The sequence below is a fragment of the Scardinius erythrophthalmus genome (genome assembly GCF_964197995.2).
Source record: "Scardinius erythrophthalmus genome assembly, chromosome: 22".
NCBI classification, from domain to species: domain Eukaryota; kingdom Metazoa; phylum Chordata; class Actinopteri; order Cypriniformes; family Leuciscidae; genus Scardinius; species Scardinius erythrophthalmus.
In genome coordinates, this window is record NC_138242.1 from 21,205,850 (window position 1) to 21,228,844 (window position 22,995).

The window sequence follows — 22,995 nt, forward strand, 5'->3', positions numbered from 1 at the left end:
GCACCTATTATGCCCCTTTTTAGAAGATGTAATATTGGTCTTGGGTGTCCCCAGAATGCATTTGTGAAGTTTCAGCACAAAATACCCCACAGTTTATTTATTATAACCATTTGAAAATGTCATTTTTGGGGCCTGTTTTAAAAAGAGCTGTTTTGGCGTCTACCACTTTAAATGTAAATGAGCTGCATATCCCCGCCCTGCTGCTGGACCCAGATGATGAAGACAGAGACTCTGGCACAGAATAAACACGAATGAGAATGGACTAAACGTCTCGGAATGGTTATTTGATACATTTATGTACTTACAAAGTTTTAATCGCGTCCCCTTTGCCATTATGGATGTGCAACACACACACACACACACACACTGACACACACACACACACATAACGTTCGCGCAATTTTTTGAAACTACACACACACACACACACACACAAACACACACTACTGTGATAACGTTTGCTAAGTAACTTACAAACGATTTATTTATTTATTTCTTAAGGGGAGGGAGATAGACGTTTATATACTGTCTATGGAGATAGAGCAGACCTTAATTTATTTACATTTGTAAATGCTGAAAAAAAAAAAAAAAATGCCTACGTGACATAAAACTGTCTGACGTTGTTTGTTGAGACATCCTATGACGACGACAATAAATAGCTTTAGACGCATTTGTTGTTGAACTGGCTGACATCGATTGAAATGACTATTTGCTCAAAAATCATAAAATACACTTACTTCTTCTGGAGGTGACGTTGGATCGCGAACAGTAGGCAACGATCCACACTTGAGGATTAACTTTGACCCTCGTTCACTAAATAGTCAGTCAGAAAATGAATCTCGTATTTAGGAAGTTTAAGTGGTGCCTTTTCTTCATAAATAAAATGTCAGTGAAGACTAGTATGTCCATTCTTACATCCCACAACAGAACACCTACACTTCTTAGGAGACATTACCGGCTGTCGTTGAAACAATGGAGGATGGTGTACACAGATCACCGAGGGCGGGGTCTATGCCAAAACCAGATGTCAATCAAATCACGTCGGTGGGGCTTAGCTCAATTCTACGTCACAATGAGGGAAATCTAGAACAGGGTGTTCTGAGACAGTGCTTATGATTTATTGAGATAGTAAAAAAACTACTGGGTGGATTTTTATCATTCTAGGGTGGTTTTGCTTACACACTGCCAACACACATTTATGTTCAAACACCATGTAAAAGTGAATTTTGCATAATAGGTGCCCTTTAAGTTTAATTTCATTTAGGATGCAGCCTATGAAGGCAGAAAACAGTGAGGCGGCTCACTGGGTTATGGAACAGAGCAACTTTGTTTACACATCCCTATGAAGACACGAGAGAAAAGTTTTCAAGAGTATTCCTCACACACAGATGTCTGTAGCATTGCACAAACCAGCCCACTCGCTTAACTCAACACTTCCAGGGTAGGCCGTAAAAGCCTGGGGCTCGGGTGGCTGCGTGGCAGGTGCAGGGAGACTGCGAAATGGGAAGGCGGGCCATAAATCTGATACAGAACACCCAGAGAGCAAGTCATCCAGGCGCCGGGCTGCAGTCGAATACAGGAGGTGAGTAAAGCACAAATATGAGCAGGTGTGTGTATTTGCACTCACCTGGCCTAACATATCCGGTGCTATAGGAATGGTCGGCCAGATTGCAGAATAGACGGCAAAAAACAACATCCAGAGCACCATGCTGCCCCATACAGCCAGATGAGAAAACTAGATCAAGAGAAAAACAAGTCATGGTCAGTTTCATCCTGAATATAGACTTCTTCAACTGTAATGGACACTGTGTGAATACCAAGGCCGCTCTACTTTATCACAAGATCTGGTGTGTGGACAGCTGAACGGACGGGGTCGACGTCTCCTCAACACACACGGCGGCAGGACAGAGAAATGTCCTGACATAGCAGCGATACATGTTCCCCATCTATCTAAAGCACTTCCCAGAATATATATGACCTTCCTACAGAATCAGACACATAATATCAAGTGAAAAGTGTTCTGTAATGTGATCTCCTTTCAATTCAGATATAACAAATGCTTTGTAATAAACTGGATGCATTAGAAGGCGCTTTCATTCGTTTTCATAGTATTTTTTGTCGTTTTTCATTACAAATATCAAAAAAATTCTTAAATCAAGACACATACTTGAAAAGGAAAATGACTTCAACTGAGTTTGTTTAAAACAAGAAAGGTCAAAGGGTTAAGAAAAATATTCGAATCAAGATTCATTTTCTTACACAATTAACAGATTTTTTTCTAGTTTTAAGCATAAACACTGTATATTAAAAGTAATTTTGCTTCTCAAGTAAATGTATCTTGATTTAAGAAAGTTTAAATATTTTTACTGGGAAACAAGACAAAAATTTTTTTTTTTGAAGTGTGATTATAGAATCAGACACATATCAAGTGCAAAGTGTTCTATAATGTGATCTCCTTTTACTCCAGATAGAACAAATCCTTTATAATAAATTTGATGCATTAGACAGCACTTTCATAAGCGCTGCCAGAGACGCTCATTGCTCCAAGCTGTGACGGCAGGCGGTGAAGAGTGTGTGTGTGTTTGTTTGTGTTGGAGGATGGGAACTGACGTACCCTTGTCCATGCTGTGGTCTCCATACCGGCTTTCAGACATACAGTTACCACCACATACTACACCAGGAAGAGAGAGAGAGAGAGAGAAAGAAAGAGAGAGTCAGTCATAAATAACAGTAATGATATGCACTCATCATCCTGGTAAAACGTTCTGTACAGCTTCAACACAAAACCAGATGAGGGCTTTCACACAGGCATCGACTTACTAATCGCCTCTAGCGACGTACACTGCTTTAAAACACACAATTACACATTTATCCCTTAAAGTAACACTCGTACACACATACAGGCACACAGAAGCCTGCGAGGAACAGAAAAGGAATACCAGCACACAAAGACTTCTCTCCCCATGGGACTCATTCATTACTGTTTTAATGGCTTGAGTCTAGTATCGCCTCCAATGTACTGTATTTAATAGTCTGGGTCACACACATGGCCTCATTTTTATAATGCTTGGAGAAATATTGTTCACTGGAGCGAAATACTGTTTACTGATTGGCTAATGGAGAGGGAACACTAATGACATTTCATATTAACTGTACAGACCAGTGTTGTTTCCTATTTAGAGGCTGAAAAGTGGCATGAAAAGATGTTTTTAAACCAAGTCGGGTTTCCAGTCAGTATTGAATGTGAAATAATACAACACCTATATCTTCTGCAGGCTGCATGCAAATCAAACATACAGTGTCATACAGATCAGTCTAGTCTGATTCATGAACAAGTGGTTCTTTTGAGCTGGTTCTTTTGATGAATTGATTTCAATTCATTCAAAAGATGCACAAACTCAAGAGTTAGGATTTGTGTTATGAATTATTTGCCTAAACAAATACAAAATGACCATCTAACTCACTTACTGACTAGATTTTGACATGTAATTAAAGTGAAGTTTAGTGTAAAGAGTTTGTGTAATTCGGGATGTGTCAGGGTGGTCGACCAGTCAGCAGCATGAAATTAAATTTCACCCTATTTCCTAAATTAATATTATTAATCCTATTGTGAACAATTCATCTGTTCATTTCTTTCACTTTTCATAATTCTTTATCAAAACTTCTCTCTGGTGATGTGTGCAGGACTAATATATATATATATATATATATATATATATATATATATATATATATATATATATATATATATATATATATATATATATATATATATATTAAGATAAAATTAAGAGACCACTGCAAAATGATCAGTTTCTCTGGTTTTAATATTTATAGGGATGTGTTTGGGTAAAATTAACATTTTTGTTTTATTCTATAAACTACTGACAACATTTAAAATAATGTTGTCAGTGGTTTCCCAAATTCCAAATAAAAATATTGTCATTTAGAGCATTTATTTGCAGAAAACGACAACTGGTCAAAAAAAAAAAAAAAAAAAAAGATGCAGTGTTGTCAGACCTCGAATAATGGAAAGAAAATAAGTTCATATTCATTTTTAAACAACACAATACTAATGTTTTAACTTAGGAAGAGTTCAGAAATCAATATTTGGTGGAATAACCCTGATTTTCATGCGTCTTGGCATGCTCTCCACCAGTCTTTCACAGTGATGTTAGGTGACTTTATGCCACTCCTAGTGCAAAAATTCAAGCAGCTCGGCTTTGTTTTATGGCTTGTGACTATCCATCTTCCTCTTAATCACATTCCAGAGGTTTTCAATGGGGTTCAGGTCTGGAGATTGGGCTGGCCATGACAGGGTCATGATCTGGTGGTCCTCCATCCACACCTTGGCTGTGTGGCATGGAGCATTGTCCTGCTGCAAATTTCCAATCCTCAGAGTTGGGGAACATTGTCAGAGCAGAAGGAAGCAAGTGTTCTTCCAGGACAACTTTGTGCGTGGCTTGATTCATGCGTCCTTCACAAAGACAAATCTGCCCGATTCCAGCCTTGCTGAAGCACCCCCAGATCATCACCGATCCTCCACCAAATTTCACAGTGGGTGCGAGACACTGTGGCTTGTAGGCCTCTCCAGGTCTCCGTCTAACCATTAGACGATCAGGTGTTGGACAAAGCTGAAAATTAGACTCATCAGAGAAGATGACCTTACTCCAGTCCTCAACAGTCCAATCCTTTTGGTCTTTTGCAAACCTCAGCTTGGCTCTTCTTTGCTTCTCATTGATGAAGTGCTTTTTTCTAGCTTTGCACGACTTCAGCCCTGCCCCTAAGAGCCTGTTTCGAACCGTCCTCGCCGTGCACTTCACCCCAGCTACCGTTTGCCATTCTTTTTGTAGGTCACTTGATGTCATCCTACGGTTGTTGAGTGACATTCGAATGAGTTGGCGGTCATCCCGGTCAGTGGAGAGTCGTTTTCGCCCTCTGCCGGTCTGTAGCTTTGTTGTCCCCAATGTCTGCTGCTTGACCTTGTTCTTATGAACCGCCGTCTTTGAAATTTTAAGGATGGAAGCAACCTGACGCTCACTGTATCCCTCTGCCAGTAAAGCCAGAATTTAACCCTTTTATCCTCACTCAAAACTTTCCTTTTCAATTACTTTTGAGGTACTACTAGCACTGTTTTTGCCACCCAGCTAGTCCTATTGCAAGAGGATAGTAATGACCACAGCAGTGGTTTTTATACTCTTCCTCATTAAAAAAAGATTTGGTTCAGGTGATCACCTAATCAGCATCTCATTCAGTAGAATGAGGTGTGCCTGTGCTGGAATTCAACAGACACTGGAATGGAATGGCTGCCATACATGTAAGAGATGCTGATTTAAACAAAATGTGCAGTGGTCTCTTAATTTTTTCAAGAGCTATATATATATATGGGGTTTTGAAAATATATAGTTTTTCATATTAAATTAACCATTTCAAGCATTTTAAGTAATAAATTAGTTAAAAGACAGTCATAAATTCTAGAGCTGAAATGCAGAATTTAAGTCATAAATTGCCCACAAAAACCACTGGTGAGCGGCCTTGTCTGTTCTGATCAGTTTCCTCACAGAGTTCCTGTCATTCTTGCTTTGAGTTGTGGGATCATTTCACAAGGACTTTTTTCAAGAATATCCAGCGAAAAGAGACATTAACAAGTTTACAGTGTAAACACTGGCGGCCAGCGAACGGAATAACAGCTCTAGCAAGGAAATGATGTGTGACCTCTCATTGGCAGGGAGCTATGGAGAAGCAAATGCCACGCTGACAACTCACCGTGTAGACGATGTTCCCCACGAACAGGTAGTCGACACTGTTGCCGTTGTCAAAAGGAGTGTCTGAAGGAACAAAAGGGGCGATGAAAGATACTTAGCAATTGACACACTCAAGCCGGAGTGGTCTACATGTGTGCTTGTGAGTGCTTGAGATAGTTACCGTGCTCCAGGACTTTGAGTGGAAACCAGAAGAGAATAATGGAGTGAATGAGAGCATTTATACAGTGACCCCAAAAGACCTGGAAAAGAGAAAGAGGCAATGAAAGAGAGAGGAAGGGAGGGACAGAAAGCAGGAACGGGAGAGGGGGAGAGTCAGTCAAGACAAACTAATGCCAAGATACACAAAGCCCACACAAACAGCTTCTCTGCAATTGCACAGCTAGTGTAATGTCCCCCAGATCACCCCAAAAACACACAAACACACACATACAAACACTGCTCCTCAGCTATAAATGAATGACTGTCTTATTTCAGCCTCATGAATCTCATTATTATCTGGATGGCAACAGAGCTTCTTCTTGCACTGCTGTTTATCCACAGGGAAATCACAAGTCAAACAACACGCTGACGTTGTAAACCACATCAGACCGTGATAATCAATTATAGCACAGGATGTAGACAAGCGTGATGATCATAATCACACATAATCAAACAGTCACTTCAGACAGATTTATACGTGTCATAGTATGTGTTGTGTCAGTATGAGTAATTTGTGACTGAAATTGTGCATTACTTTTGACTACTGAACTCTTGGTGTACGGTACCTTAGTGTTAAAACCTTCTGCGTTCTGTGTGATGCGGTACAGCTGAGGGAATCGCAGCATGTTCTGCTGACTGCATGGGCGGTCAACTATCCCCAGCGTGAAAGGAGGGAGAGCAGTAAAGATCTGAAACATACATGAACTTTCATGAAAGTGTTGTATATGTATCTGATATATGATATATACTGTATATATGATAGAATTGGAACTACAGCTCAGTTCTAAAAACAACACTGACTCGGAATGGTCTGATTGCAATGAATTCCATTAGCATGTTGCTAAGCTAACTATGCCATACCATAATACGAAGCATAAAAATACACAGCAAACAAAACTCATTTTTTTTATTAAAGTAAACTATTTTAAATTGTGGCCTTTGGTGTATTTGTAAAATATTTTGGTCGACCAATAGGTGTTTTTCAATGGCTGATGCTGATCAGAGGTATATGTACACTACTGTTCAAAAGTTTGGGGTCAGTAAGTTTTTTTTTTAAAAAGAAATTATAATTTTATTTAGCAACAACAATGTATTAAATTGGTCAAAAGTGACAGTAAAGACATTTTTTAAACGGTACAAAAGAATTATATTTCAAAAACATGCTGTCCTTTTAAATGGTCTATACATGAAGAGTTCAGATGCAAAAGCCTCTAAGTGCCATCTGAAATTTTCTTCTAGAATGATCATTTTTATCAAGCTCGTATATTTAAGTTCAGTAATTTCACTTAAATGACAATGAATAGGTAATCTTCATTGCCATTTAAGTGAAATTACTGAACTTAAATATACGAGAGCTTGATAAAAAATATCATTCTAGAAGAAAATTTCAGATGGCACTTAGAGGCTTTTGCATATGAACTCTACACATATTCTATTAATTTCAATTTAAGAATCCTTAAAAAAGTATCAAGGTTTCCACAAAAATATTAAGCAACTGTTTTCAACACTGATAATAACAAGAAATGTTTCTTGAGCAGCAAATCAGCATATTAGAATGATTTCTGAAGGATCATGTGACGCTGAGGATTAGGGTAATGATGCTGAAAATTTAGCTTTGCCATCACAGGAATAAATTACATTTTAAAATATATTCACATAGAAAACAGTTATTTTAAATTGTAATAATATTTCACAATATTACTGTTTTTACTGTATATTTATCAAATAAATGCAGCTTTGATGAGACTTGTTTCAAAAACATAAAAACATTTTTTTATATATATTTTAATGACACTCAGTAAATTAAATACTTATTACACATTATAGTTACAAAGTGGACCCTTTTATCTTCTGATAAATAAAAAACGGGTCAAAGATAGGCTGATATTGGCCTATCACTATTACTGATCATCATTATCACCACGAAATTTGCTGCAGTGCATTCTGGGATTGTCTTTATGAATGATACATTTGATGCTGCCAAAGCCTTGTCAGGAGTGCACCTAATATGCCTTAAAATGATGTATAGGTAGGCAGCTCAGATTTTTGAAACATATGAACATAAAAATGAGAGCGAGACAGAGACACACACGTACCACATTGTACAGGCCAATGCACCACCGTTCAAACAGGATCTGCCCAGAGAAACCATTTACAAATGCAAACCAAAGCTGCGGGTAAAAGAGGAGGAAGTTTGTTAAAAATACAGAAGTGAAGATAACCAATACTGTGATAAATAGATGGCACGAATAAGATGAGTAACATGGAAACCCTCTAGCAAAGTGCTTCGGACAACATCAAACTCAAGGCAGAGGTCAGTTCATACAAACAAAAGGCTACACACACACACTCATACACATGTACACTTGCTGTCCATCCCCCATAATGTCTCTGCTACGAAGACAAAGACAGTCTCTGAACTTTGACCTTTAAAGCTCTTCTTTGCTGGAAGCTAATCCTCAGTAAGACCCCCAAAAACACCCCTCTCCCCCAAATACACTGACAGATGTGCACAGACAATCGCATTCCAAAAATATAGAGACATCTAAACATTTAACCTTTACCCAGTTCTTCCCGTAACACACACACCCACCCACATCAGCACACAGTCCGATACACAGAGGCCGAGTCCTCAGGGGGGGTGAGGGGGCATGTTTCTACACCTGCTGCCATTTTAGGGGGTGGCACAGCTGACAAATGCTCCACCGGACAGCACGGTGACCCTGTCAGTAAAGCTCACACTCTACCTAGCGCACACACACACACACTTACACAGCTCTCGGATGACAGTGTATCTGGTATGCAGTTTTGAACTGGAAGGACCCAGCCACTATAGATAGGGGTCAGCGGCTCTTTGTCTGTGCCTGCGAGTGTGTGTGTGTGTGTTTGTGTGTGTGTGTGATGGAAAGCAGAGACTAGTGAGGGGGCATCTCATTTATCACTGTCAAACACTTCCATAAACAGCTGCAAGCAGTCTACTTAATGTACGCAAGGGTGTCTGTGTGAAAAAAAAGCAAGCAAAAGGATCAGGGGAAAAAAAAGGAAAAAAAAGAGTAAGCAAGCATGTTTGTGTTTGTGTGTGTGGATAATGGCTCATTAGATGACTCTCTTTAAAAAGTTTTGAGATCTCATACCATGCAAGTACACACATTCCAAAGGCAAAACTATGTTGTTTAAAGAAACAGTTTGCCCAAAAAGATAAATAAACCATTTACTTGCATTCATGTCATTCCAAACCGTATGACCTTCTTTTCGAAAATGCATAATGCAAAAATTAATTGTGTGTTTATAACATCTATTTAAAAGGTATCCACACATTTTGACCAATTAATTTCTGATTTTTTGATGATACTTGTAGCTGTCTGTGATTACTGGATAAGGAATAAACCTGCATGCCCAAAAAGCTATTTCTATTTAAAAAAAAAATGGTTTACAAGCACTACTTTTTTGGTTTTCAAGGTTTACAATCAGAGATCTCGCTTATCAAAACAATATTTTTATTATCTTTCAAATTCTAAACAAGGTAGATTGATAAATAAAAGTATACTACTAAAACAAACTGGTACAAATAAAGTGCATCACGTGCAAAGTATGCAATGAATACTATCATGAATACAGAAGTATGCAAAGGATACTATGACAAAGAGATTGCTTTCTTCATTCAAACTGATTTTTTCCATTAATATATGATTGTTCTGAAGAATGAAAGCTGCATCATATACTTGGAAATATGTGAACAATCTATGGGAAATATATGGGAAAAATCGCTCTATATTTATATAAAATGGACTGCAGCGTTAATTTGCATAAAATTATTGTATTAGTGTTTTTTTCAAAAAAATTAAACACTTATTTCATAAATATTGTCTTTCAATAATTAAAGCACTTAAGTACCTCTTCATAAATATGACTGTTTTCAAGGGTTTAAGGACTTTAAGTACAAACCCTGTATCTAGAAAGTCCTGTTCATACCTTACACAAAGAATGAAAAGAGCAGCATGAATCTTTCACGTGATCTTTTGTGTTTAAAAAAAAAGTAATAAAAAATATGGGTTGGGAACATGATGACATATAAGGACAGAATTTTTATGTTTGAGTGAACTACCCCTTGAAAAGTCCCACACACACTTGATTGATATTATGTACGCACCTCTATGATGTACAGAACCACATTCTTATAGAAACAGTACAGTATACATTTGGTGACCCGGTTGTAACTCCAAGCCCCGTGAACCAGTAAAAGCTTCTCCAGGTATGAGAACTAAAGAGAAAGAGTTTGAGAGAAGAATTAGTTTGCCCGCAGGAACACATGTGAACCATTACTGCAGGATCAGCTACCCGGATACAACAGCGCTGTGGGCAGAAGACTGCTGTGTGTTTTGTGCTGTGGTAGTATAATTACAGTTTTAAGGATCAGATGCGTGTGTGTGACCGAGTCACAGAATAATGAATTACATGAGTGCGTGTGTGTGTGTCAGACCTGAGCTATAGAGTAGTCAGATGAGTTGGTGGCCTGCATGCCCTCATTCCCGCTTATGCCAACTCCCACGTGTGCCGTCTGTATCATGCCTACGTCGTTGGCTCCGTCTCCAATAGCCAGTGTGATGGCCTTCACATGCTTCTTCACCATGTCCACAATCTCTGACTTCTGCAGTGGAGACACCCTGAAAGAAAAATATGACAAAAGTTAGTCGTTCAAGTTACATATCAACAAACAAGCACTAAACAAGTTCACATTTGTTCTTAAAAACCTTTTATAATGTGCATCAATGGGCAATGTCATGACATTGATGATGTCATCAGACAGCAAAAGAGAAGTGTAAAGTGACCGAGAGATTCGGTGTCTTGAACAATTTAGACCCCAAAGTGATTCCATTGTCTAAAAGAACTTTTACTGGAACATAATTCACTTTTAATGGAACAAAGCATTCAAGCGCTTTGTTGTTGGAAAGAACAGGAATCATGGAGGACACCAGACACCATTCTTGCTTATCTACTGGGAAAATCTTATTAAAACTATAATTATATTTAGCTTCCCATTCATTGATAAGCAAGAAAAAACATGGTGTTGTTTATATGGTTATCTACTGGGAAAATCTTATTAAAACCATAATTATATTTAGCGTCCCATAGATTGACAACCATTTAAACAATTACCGCGTTATCTAGATAGCTTGCTGACAGTTCTGGAATTTCGGTGAAATACAGGCTATTTTGCTGCGCATAAAAACATACAATACACTTCAAATGATTATTCATACATGTAAATATGCACTACCTTAATGACAAGGAGATGCAGCTGTTGTGGGAAAAAAATAATAAAGAATACCAATCACAGCAGCGATCCTTTTCCCCTCCGCCATGTTTAAAGTTTATTCCCAACTCAGGAACTTGGATATCAAAATTATCCCCAGTGGTAAATCTGACTTCAAAGGGCGTTCATGTCCAGTTTTTAACTAGGAAATTCGTATTTATGATAATTTGGTGAAGGCAGCATTAGCATTCTGTACCACTAACCAATTAAGCCTTCTACCTCAGTCTATATCTTAAACACGTTAAAATATATTTTTATACAAATATACATTTTCGTTTGATCCAGCACCACAAAAGGCTTTCTTTGGGATCCTAGGCTGATTGTTCCTAATTAGCTAGTTATTGTCATAACTATACACTCTGGAACCATAAAAAGCATCTTTCCTTATTGACAGCCATTCAACATTAGCCGTATATTCTGATAAATATTTATGCCAAAATTATAGTACCACCATGTATTTTTTCCAAAATAACTTTTGTTTTTTGGGACATTTACCAACGTATTTTGAAGTAAATGTGCTATGGAACACAGTACCAAAACATAAAAAAAAAAGTGAACTTTTAGTGAAGCCTGGAGACGTGTAATCAGGAAACTATCATTAAACTATATTCTCTTTCTCCCGATGGAAGGTGTTGGATGAGATTTGTATTTTAAAGGAAAATTAATGATCATTGACACACATTTACATTTATTAATTTAGCAGCTGTTACACAAAAATTGAGAAATGCTACAGCACAAAAAAAAGGAGACCGTAATATTATAAGTGCTGCAATAATACGTTTCAAAGTTGGCCAGAAAAGTATGAGCTAGTACAGACACGTATGATCTCCCTAATATCATGAGCATGGTATACTCATAAAAATTGAAAATCGAAAAGACAAATCCTCCTCAAAGCACTTTCTCTTGTCATTGCGTTGATCAATTCCACCCTTTTTCCACTATAACTCTATAGCTCACAGTGAGCTGGGGGGAGATCGGAGGCCGGAGGCAGATGAAAGGCTGGCTAATGTTCTCCATGGTGGAATTGAGCAGAAAATAAGAAGGTTAAAGCAGCTCTTTAAACAAACAGAGTGTGAACTCAGGAAACCGTGCGTGTAACACACACACACACACACACACACACACAGATGCAAACTTTCTCTCCAACACACACACACATTTGTGCTCCTCTCTGCTGGTTGTCTGTGAATATGTGCAGTTCGGGACAGTGTGGGGGGTGCTGGAAGGGCTGGTTCAGTCGGTTTGTAGGGCCTTGGAGACCACAGTCCGGATATGGGCTTCATGCAACAGCAAGTCAATTACTCCCTCTCACAGATGGAAACACACTTTATTATCGAATCAGAGCTGTCTGAAGCTTACAGCACACTTATTTATATTCAGATTATGTTCAGATAAACATTTACAGTAATCAACAATGTGATGTGAATGACTGCATTGTCTACCTGTGTGTGAGAGTATGTGTGAGTGTATAATGACAGTAAGTGAGTCATTAGTTTGACATTTGCACAGAGCTGAGTATATTACATTACCTCTGCACAGCCTCTCTGTTCTGGGAGCCAAGCGCTTATTTTCACCAGTTATTTAGTCACCCAGGGCAAGACACAACCTTTTACTTAAAGACGCACACACATGCACTGCCACACGCAGTACACACACAAGCACGGCTGTTCAGTGCTAACGCCTGAATGAATACCCATAAAAAATACAAACCCCAGAGAAGATCTCTTTAAAATCTGAAATGTCTCTCCTAGAAAACAATGAGATTATATGGAGAGCAAACTGAGACTCATGCTTATGAGGTTCTTATTTTTTCCTGATAAAAAAAAAAACTAATAATCTTACATGTGTCTCCTCTAGAGTTTCAAAAAAGATGTATGTCTCAAACTGCTCAGATTAGCCAAGATAATAAAGATAATCTTTCTCGTCATTAATTCGTCAAAGCTTCAAGTGCAACATCTGAGCAATGACTTCTGGGTTTATCATTAGCTTGTTTATTAAGGCAGTGATGTCGATATATTTGTGGGGATGTTTATGTGTGTCTTTGTCTATATACCTGCAACATATGACAGCCTTGCAAGACAGCGCAAGGTCGAGGAAGGACTGTCGCACTTCGAAAGAGAGGGCGTATTTTAGCGTCTGTCCGTCTATGATGAGCGCCAACTCGTTCTCCTTCCTCAGAGAGTCGCCCAGCGAGGAGCAATGAGCAGTTAGTGTGGCCCTGGTAGCCTGGGGGGCAAGAAAGGGAGAAAATGTATAACCACACATACTAAAAACCCATAAATATATTACACAACGTTCATATTTGTCATTTTTACAGTTTAATTTCTAAACCATGTCCATAGCTATATAAAAGTACTTCAATCCCTTCCTGAGAAACATGCCAGCACACATTTATTTCTCTAACACTACACTTCACGCACTTCTCACGCACACACATGGATCACACACACATATCAGAGCAAGAGTGTAATGCCAAAGGAAGTTGAAGGGGATGTTTTAAGTGGTGTCATTGGGGCTGTTAGCGCCACAGTCTCTCTCTCACACACACACACACACCTGTTACACATCATCCTGTCACCCGAGACACTCTAAGCCCTTAAAGGACTCGAAAGCATGAACTGTTGGCCACCAACAACTTTATATGGGGAGAGAGAGAATTAGAAATAAGATAAAGGATGGAGGGAGGGAAGAAAGAAAAGAAAAGTTTGTCAAGAAATTTGATGTTAGCTAGTTCGCATTTTATAAAAACAACAGATGTCTATGGTATGTCCGCATTTAGATAAGTAGGCAGTGTGTGAGATGAAAAGACATGGAGAGATAAAAATTGTGCAGGTTTATTGAATTGTGGTTGCAGGCGGTTTTTGATTGAGATCTTGATAATGGGGACAGAATCACTAATAGAGAAAACAAACATCCTTCATTCTGTAACGAGAACCATGTGGACGACGCAGCACGCAACAAGGCACGGCGCTGGCGGCCACACACGCATACACACACAAACATACATGAACGCAGCTGCTGAAGTCTCTGTCAGCGCTACGACAGCCTTTGTGCAACACAGAGAATGAATTCACTCCATACTGCCAGCTCTAATCAATATCTTGCCGAAACGATTGACTTGCTTCAAAACTTAGTGAGCTGCCTACATAAGTAGGCATTATATCTGTGCTTTAGATGCAAAGACTGTTCTAAAAGGTAGGAAACCTAATTATGTTCTCTGTTCCCACTGTAGCAATAAAGTCAATCCCAGAATGCACCGTGCTGTCCTTGTGAGAAAGAAGTGCGCTTGTAGATGTAGTTTAAAGTACACTTATTTTTTTGTGTTGACTAAAAACTAAAGCACATGCAAAGCACTTGATTATAATTTTAAACTGTAGTGTTATTCGATATTACATTTTAATGTTAATATATTTTAAATAAATTCAAAAGTTTAATTACAATTCAATTTAAATACATGGTATACACGTTTCAATAGAAATTACATAGAAGTTTATTTAATTACCATGAATGCTTGACAGTACATTTGACAATAAACTTAAACCATATTTCAAAGACAAATTATGAAATTGCATATTAAGATGAAAGTCCTAAAGTCCTATTTAATAAATAATTGCATTTAATCTAAATTTATACTATAAAATATTTTAATTTAATTGTAAATAACATGCATTTAAGTGTTAAAAAAACTGCATTTATTTGGTATTTTTAAAGATATACTTATCTTTGTACTTGTATAAAGATAAGTATATCTATGCAAGTACATAATTTCCATATGTACTATTTTTAAAAGTATGCCAAAGTGAACATCTTTTTCACAAGAGTAAGCTCAGTGGAAAAATAAATATTCAGGGATGATTTCATTTGATGCTAAAAAAGCATCACTAAAAAAATATTTTATTTAATATTTCGCTGCTTATGATGATTATTGAATCGTTAGCTTAGCAACATGCTAACATCAATCTCTATGTAAACTAATCGCAAGTTGAGTCTCATATGTGGATGTGTGGTACGCAATTTATGTTTGTGTCTATGTAGAGCATTCCAAGATGGTTAGGATGTTCCCTCAGAAGGCAGCTGTCTATGTAGGCAGTAGAAAGAGAAGCAGCTCGATAGGTTTCGGAACACCGTTTATAGCGGAGCTGAGATCATCCATCAAGATTCCTGAGTAACTAGAGCTCATCTCCTCTCCTCAGCTCAACCCGAACATGTTTTGCCTGTGTGTGTTTATCTTTTCATTCAGGAATTCCTGTTTGCTTTCACCTTTCCCAGGAAAACATGAAGTGTCTCAGTGTGTAAACAGTGGCCTAAGAAAACTGCTACTGGTAATTCATTACCGACAAAATTTCCCAGCTAACTCAGGTTTATTATTAAAGACAGCTCTCTCTTTTCCACTCTCTCCATTAGACACTCACGGCTGCTTAGATTTAGTATTAACTTCAGACAGGATGTGTCAATGTGTCTCTCACCAGGGTGTGATTTTAGAAGTCTTTATCTGGGACTAACAGGACTGTTTGCACATCTTATTTATTTAACAATTAAATGACCACATTAATGACCTTCTAAATCTTTCTTTATGAGTGGGTGCGTGGGTTTGTGTGCGTGTGAGCAATTAGCTTTGCGTTGCAGTAAACATCCTAATACTCCAACACAGAGGTGCTAATAAGCCTGAAGAACGTGCCAGTCAAACCTCTAGCTATCGCGGCTGCTAGCGCTGTGTCCATGGGAACCGCCAGCAGTCACTAAATCTTAATCCCTGGGCAAACCAGAAACCACAGACTGAACACAGAATTAATCCTCCATTCATGCAAACTCAAGCCATACAGTTTCACTCTCCATAACCTTGCCAATACTTTAGGAAAGGGGTTCCCAACCAGTGGGACAGGGCCTAATAGGCGGCCTGAGCAAACTTCCAAGGGGTCCTCAGGATGAAAAAACATAATTTACTGTACCACTTTATTTACAAAATATGAATCTCCAATGCACGTTCACGCAATAAAGTCTGCTCTTGCGACAACAAAACACGCACGCATCGTGGTGCTCTTGTGAACGCGAGTTGGAGATTATAATTTTGTTAATTGAGTGGTAATTTTTCTTTTGTGTGCAAACAATGCACTCGTGTCGCGAATTAAACCACGGGAGTCACATGAATTACTTTAATGATGTCTTTATTACCTTTACTAGCCCTTTAACTCTTTCCCGCAATTGACGGAATTTTCAGGCTTTCCATGCTTTCACTGTTATACAGTAGGTGGCGCTATGACATCTTCTGAAAGATTACTGAATGTCCTGACTAAAACACATGCAAACGAAGATGCAGAAACGTATATGTAAGCAGATGCATATGTAAAATAATGTGATCACCAACATTAAACAGCATATAAATCAAAACTGCCTAATGTTACTGAATAAAATGTCGACTATAAGACTGTGCAAGCATTAGGAGTGTTGATGGACTCGATCTACTCCAACTGTGCTTTGATCATTGTTCTGAATCTGATCAGGATGTAGTCTTTGACAAAAAATGATAAAAAACACTAAACTCCATAGGCATTTTATAAATTGTATACATATGAATACAAAAAGAATATCCTCCCAATATATTTTATAGGGGTAGAATTTGTGAGTCAAAAATATTTTTTAAAATCTCTCCTTATTCAGCAATACACAAATGACTTAAAGTAATGGGACTTTTGAATATTGTTGTGGACAGTGGGGGGTCTTGGAGTAAATAAATAAATAAATAAATAAATAAATAAATAAATAATGCAAGACTAGTCCTTTATGAATAAACAAATAAAATGGTAAAAAATTACAATAAGTTAATGTTAATTTATAATACTACTGTTCAATATTCATTCATAACACATTAATGTTAATATTTAAAACAAAATATACTACAATAAAAAACACAGTATATGTGTAACGTTCATTGTTAGTTTGTGATGCCTTATGCGTTAACAAATGTTAATGAAATGAACCATATTATAAAGTGTTACCACTAAAATATTTTGCAAGCAACATAATACGCTCTTAAAAGTGTGAAATGGAAATCACAAATGTCAGTGTCACTTTTCTAAATACATTTTTTTAAATGTGTAAAAGTAAAGCAAAAATATAAAACTTAACTCTAGTTTTACATACAAAAAAAGGGTCTAATTATTATTCATAATATTTAATTAAAGATTAGAACTTTACTTAAAATTTATGGTAAATAAATAAATAATATGAAAGACTAGTACTAGTGTCTCCCAAATTCTGTGGGACTCAGCCATGTGTTGAATAAGTTCAGGTGGTGAAATGTGTTTGACAGGATGGAATGAGTGGACAGACACTATTGAACAGCTGCTGGTGATGCAGTTTCATTGTTATTCTATAATTTCTATCAAGACCTTTTGCTAGGAACTCTTGAGACACTCTAGAGAAAACTAGAGTTTTACCCATTAAGGACTCATTTAGACTCCAGACTTCCCCTATTTTGGATGTGCTGTACATTTTTCTATGTCATTCCCTGACAGATATCAAAAGTGAATGTATTTCATGATCCAAGGTAAATGTTATTTTCTGTATATCTTTGTGCTGGGAACTGAATAGAGTACATGTTCTCACAAACACACATACATTTATAGAACACACTACTGTACAAGCACGTACACACACACACACACATACTGGGGCTTTGTTGTGTTCTCAGGTTCCTGCGAAAGGGATCTTATCACATTTATATTTAGAATAGAGAGAAAGGCCCCTTTGGTGTTACATATCACAGATCACATTCTCCATTCATAGAGAAATCTCACACACACACACACACACACACACACACACACACACACACACACACACACACACACAGTTAGTGAGACATTAAGGGCAACTGCTGTGACATATGACAGGTCACCTTATCTGTTCAATGGCAGTGTAGCATGGCAGTTGTGTCATAAACAGCACAAGGCAGCGAGGCCTCTCTCTCACACACACACACACACACACACACACACACACACACACACACACACACACACACACACACACACACACACACACACACACACACACACACACACACACACACACACGGCTTATATAAAAAAAAAAATCCCAACCGACCACAAACTTTTGAACGGTATAATTGTGACCCTGGACCACAAAACCAGTCACATGGGTCACAATTTTGAATTTGAGAATTATACATCATTTGAAAGCTGAATAAATAAGCATTGATGCATGGTTTGTTAGGATAGGACAATATTTGGCCGGGATACAGCTATTTGAACATCTGGAATCTGAGGGTGCCAAAAATCGAAACATTGAGAAAATCGCCTTTAAAGTTGTCCATTTATGTTCGCGATTATGCTGTATTCACTCACAAAAATAAAATATTTTATATATTTACGGTAGGAAATTTACTAAAAATTTTCATGGAACATGATCTTGACTTTAATATCCTAATGATTTTTGGCATAAAAGAAAAATCGATCATTTTGACCCATACAATGTATTGTTGGCTATTGCCACAAATATACCCGTGCGACTGGTTTTGTGGTCCAGGGTCACATATATAAAATGAAAGCCTGTGCCCATAATAGGAACTTTTTATAAAAGTAATAACATAAAAGAGGTTCTGTAATAATCTGAATTAATCATGACTGAAGATTGCTGTTATTGTAAAGGCATTTTTTAATTTAAAATACCCTCAGAAATTGCAAGTAATGTTCTACCCTTTCAATAAATGACATAATAAATAATCAAGATTACATTCACAATACAACAATTTCAATGAGCTTAAATGAACACTGAACTTGTATGGCAAGAGACAAACTTTTTTAAAGTGAAGCTCTAAAAAGGACAAAAAATATCCCATCACAAGGTTTCGACTTAAAAAGAGTCATATGAACCAATTTTTTATGGTACTTTTAAGTTGTTTTTGTAGGCGCTATGATCTGTCATTGTATAGGAATAGCTGCATGAACCTTCAAAAATGTCTACTTTTGTGTTAGACAGACAAAATAACCTCATAACAAGTAATTGGTATAATAAATGGTCATTTCTTAAACGGTAAGAATTTTCATTTTAGGGTGAACTATCCCTTTAAATGCCAGAAACACTCCCATACCTATAAAACATAAACAAAGTGGATGCCTGTAATGTTCTGGCCCCGAAATAATGTGCGTGACAGAGAATTTGATTACATGTCAGCCGTCTTGCGCATGTGCTGACCTCTTAGTTCTGTGTATAATATTCATATTACACATAGGGATGAGGAAAGAGGAGCACAACCTGTGTGTGTGTATGATTAATGACGACTACAGTGAGCATGTTTGTGTAAGTCATGTAATGCAGGCTGTGTGACAGCAAACGTGGAATGCAGCCTATCAGAAAGATCAGACAGACAGTGTGTGTGTGTGTGTGTGTCTGGGAAAGTAAGAGTGAATATGTGTGGGCCACGGAAAGAATATGCACGACAAAGGAAGGAGGCAAAGAAAATGTTTGGATAAGAATAACTCCATGTGTGTTACAAGGACACCAGCTGTCTGAATGGGACCGTGTGTGTGTGTCACAGCAGAGTGACAGATGGAACTTGTCACAGAGTCTGAGTCAAAAGCCATCATGTTTACCCAGGAGGCTTTGCTGGCAGAATTTGTTTTGACGAGATTGAGCGCCAAAAGGAGATCGCGTTACTCCTCACTCGACACACACACTTATGCTCGAACACACTCTAATGCACACCCTGTTCCTGTAAATTTGGGAGCCGCTGACAGACAGAGGAGGAGATCTGTGACAGGAGAGACCGAGAAAATTGACCAATCACACCATCAACAACGACGAACAAACTTATTTGTGCATTATATAGATGACAGACAGAAAGGAAAGGAAGACATGAAGGACCGTGATGTGTTGGCCCAACTGTGCGTTACATGAAACGGCAGCTGACTCACACACAAACACACTACACTCTTCATACCCTCCACACAAACACACACAGCTGTGACATTAGGCTCACCCCAGTAGTGTCTGAGGTATTGTGGGTTATTTTAAGAGCTCGATAAGATAAGAAAGAATTCTTTAGGAGGTTTTAACCAAGACGAAAACCGCCCATCTCCTTAAAATGTCAATCTTTTACTACTGGCATAAAATGTCCAAATAAAAAGCCATTAAACACTCATTCAATAAATCCTATTATGTAGTTGGACAATTTTCAAAAGTACAATATTGACTACCGCAAATGGCGGCCCGTTAGGGGCAGAACAAAAACAATACTATTATTTATTAATCACCACCCATTACAACCACAACGTCTTGTTGCTGGGCCATAGGCTTTAGATTGAGCCTAATGGGACTATTCACACTGAGCCTGAATTTTAAATCACATGTTTTTGACATCAACAAACAAGTCAAATGAAAAGACTTGGCAAGTAATACTGATAAAATGGGAATGGTTAATATGCCCTTATAAAATATATAAAGTTCTGGATGCTGATTGGTCAATTCATCCTAGCAGCTGCGCTAAAACATGCAAGAGTAAATAAAATGCACCTAAATAAAAACATTCCATTCTATATTTATTCGTTTGATCAGGATCAATATTTTTTTTCCTTCTAATATTTTTACTGGCCCCACCACAAAAGAATAATACATTTGAATTCTTAGAAATGCATTATATATTTGCTAAAAAATATTTATATATACTGTATTTAAATTGTTCTATTTACACTACAATTTCAAATGTTTTAAGTCAGGAAGATTTTATTTGAAAGAATAATTTATACATTTATCCAGCTTTTATTCAACATTTATAATGTTCCAAATCATTTCCATTTCAAATAAAAGGTTCTTTTGATATTTCTTTTCATCAACGAATCCTAAAAAACGCACTGTTTTCTATGGAAGCTTGTTTCCGCCACAAAATAAAAAAAATAAAAGATAATTGCGACTTTTTATCTCACAATTGCGAGTTTACATCTCGCAATTCTGACTTTATTTCTCAGAATTGCGAGATATAAAGTCAGAATTGCGTGATATAAAGTCAGAATTCTGAGATATAAAGTCAGAATTGCGTGATATAAAGTCAGAATTCTGAGATATAAAGTCAGAATTGCGAGATATAAAGTCGCAATTGCGTCTTATAAAGTCAGAATTCTGACTTTTTTTCTCGCAATTGCGACTTTATATCACGCAATTCTGACTTTATATCTCAGAATTCTGACTTTATATCACGCAATTCTGACTTTATAACACATAATTGCGAGTTTATATCTCGCAATTCTGACATCTTTTCTCAGAATTGTGAGATACAAAGTCCAATTCTAAGGGGAAAAAAAAGACGGACTTTTTTTTTTTTTTTTTTACCTCAGAATAGTTTATATCTCACAATCCTGACTTTATATCATGCAATTCTGACTTTATATCTCCCAATTGCGTGATATAAAGTCAGAATTCTGAGATATAAAGTCAGAATTGCGTGATATAAAGTCGCAATTGCGAGAAAAAAGTCAGAATTCTGACTTTATAACACGCAATTGTGACTATTTCACGCAATTCTGACTTTATATCTCGCAATTCTGACTTTATATCTCAGAATTCTGACTTTATAACACGCAATTGCGACTTTAAAACACGCAATTCTGACTTTATATCTCGCAATTCTGAGAAATAAAGTCAGAATTGCGAGATGTAAACTCGCAATTGTGAGATAAAAAGTTGCAATTATCTTTTATTTTTTTTATTTTGTGGCGGAAACAAGCTTCCATAGTTTTCAACATTGATAACAATAAGAAATGTTTTCAAGCAGCAAATCAACATATTAGAACGATTTCTAAAGGATCATGTGACACTGAAGACTAGAGTAATGATGCTGAAAATTCAGCTTTGCCATCACAGGAATAATTTATATATAATATATATAATTTTTTTTATTACATGCAACATTCGGCACTTGTGCAAACTCATGCTTCTTATCTGCAAATGGATATGAGAGTTTAAAATAAGCAATTTGATGCTGGGGTAACAATACCCTTCAGCCATAATTATATTTACAATTATAGCATGGCCTCTTTAAGCCTCAATCCAGCAACAACTAAACCGAATCATCTGAACATACTGTTTTCATTTTACAAACAAAATTACTGGAAACAAAAAGAGCCAAAAATCTGCCAACTGTATTTTTACAAACCGTTATCATTGTTTCTAAACAAGGGGGAAAAAATTAAACGCATAACAGTCATCCTGTTTCAACCTGGGAGCTTTAGTTTCCAGATCTCTACTCAGTATGTGTGTGTATGTGTGCTTAAATGCATGTATGTGTGTGAGTGAGTGATGCTCTGCTGTCTGGCTGACTGAGAGATCTGAGACTTTACAAGCTCCCTAGTATGACTATCTTTGCCTGGAAGTAATTAACCTTGTGTGTGAGAAAAAATAGAGGAGCGGACTAGTTGTCCTACAACCGAGTAGAGGAAAAATAAGGAAAACATTATCAAAGAGATTGATAGCTAAAATTGATAGCTATTATAATTCACCTTTTAAAACTAGATTCATAAGCATTCCTTAAAGCATTCTTCCTTTGAAATCAACCTAGGGGACAGAAATGTTCTTCTAATTAAAGATACACCTGTGTGTGCTATTCAGCTTTTTCTCATGTGCTTAATGAGTGTGTGTCCATTGCTGCGTCCCAATTCACATACTATCAGTCCCAAATAGTATTCGAAATCAGAATTAGTGTGT

General features: G+C 37.3%; 1 protein-coding gene across 12 annotated transcripts in view; it reads right to left on the reverse strand.

The window, feature by feature from the left end:
* The window catches only part of atp8a2 (ATPase phospholipid transporting 8A2), a 60,384-nt gene that overhangs the window by 9,143 nt on the left and 28,246 nt on the right, over positions 1-22,995 (reverse strand). For all 12 annotated transcript variants that reach the window (XR_014029165.1, XR_014029166.1, XM_081352402.1 and 9 more), the window contains 9 exons: positions 13,331-13,503; positions 10,444-10,627; positions 10,114-10,224; positions 8,060-8,134; positions 6,530-6,652; positions 5,926-6,004; positions 5,767-5,828; positions 2,615-2,671; positions 1,628-1,735 (listed from right to left, as the gene is read on the reverse strand). Coding sequence is in view for 10 of the 12 variants with exons in the window: in XM_081352402.1 (XP_081208528.1) it covers positions 1,628-1,735; positions 2,615-2,671; positions 5,767-5,828; positions 5,926-6,004; positions 6,530-6,652; positions 8,060-8,134; positions 10,114-10,224; positions 10,444-10,627; positions 13,331-13,503 (972 nt within the window). In the remaining 2 variants the exon portion in view is untranslated. The remainder of the gene's footprint in view (positions 1-1,627; positions 1,736-2,614; positions 2,672-5,766; positions 5,829-5,925; positions 6,005-6,529; positions 6,653-8,059; positions 8,135-10,113; positions 10,225-10,443; positions 10,628-13,330; positions 13,504-22,995) is intronic.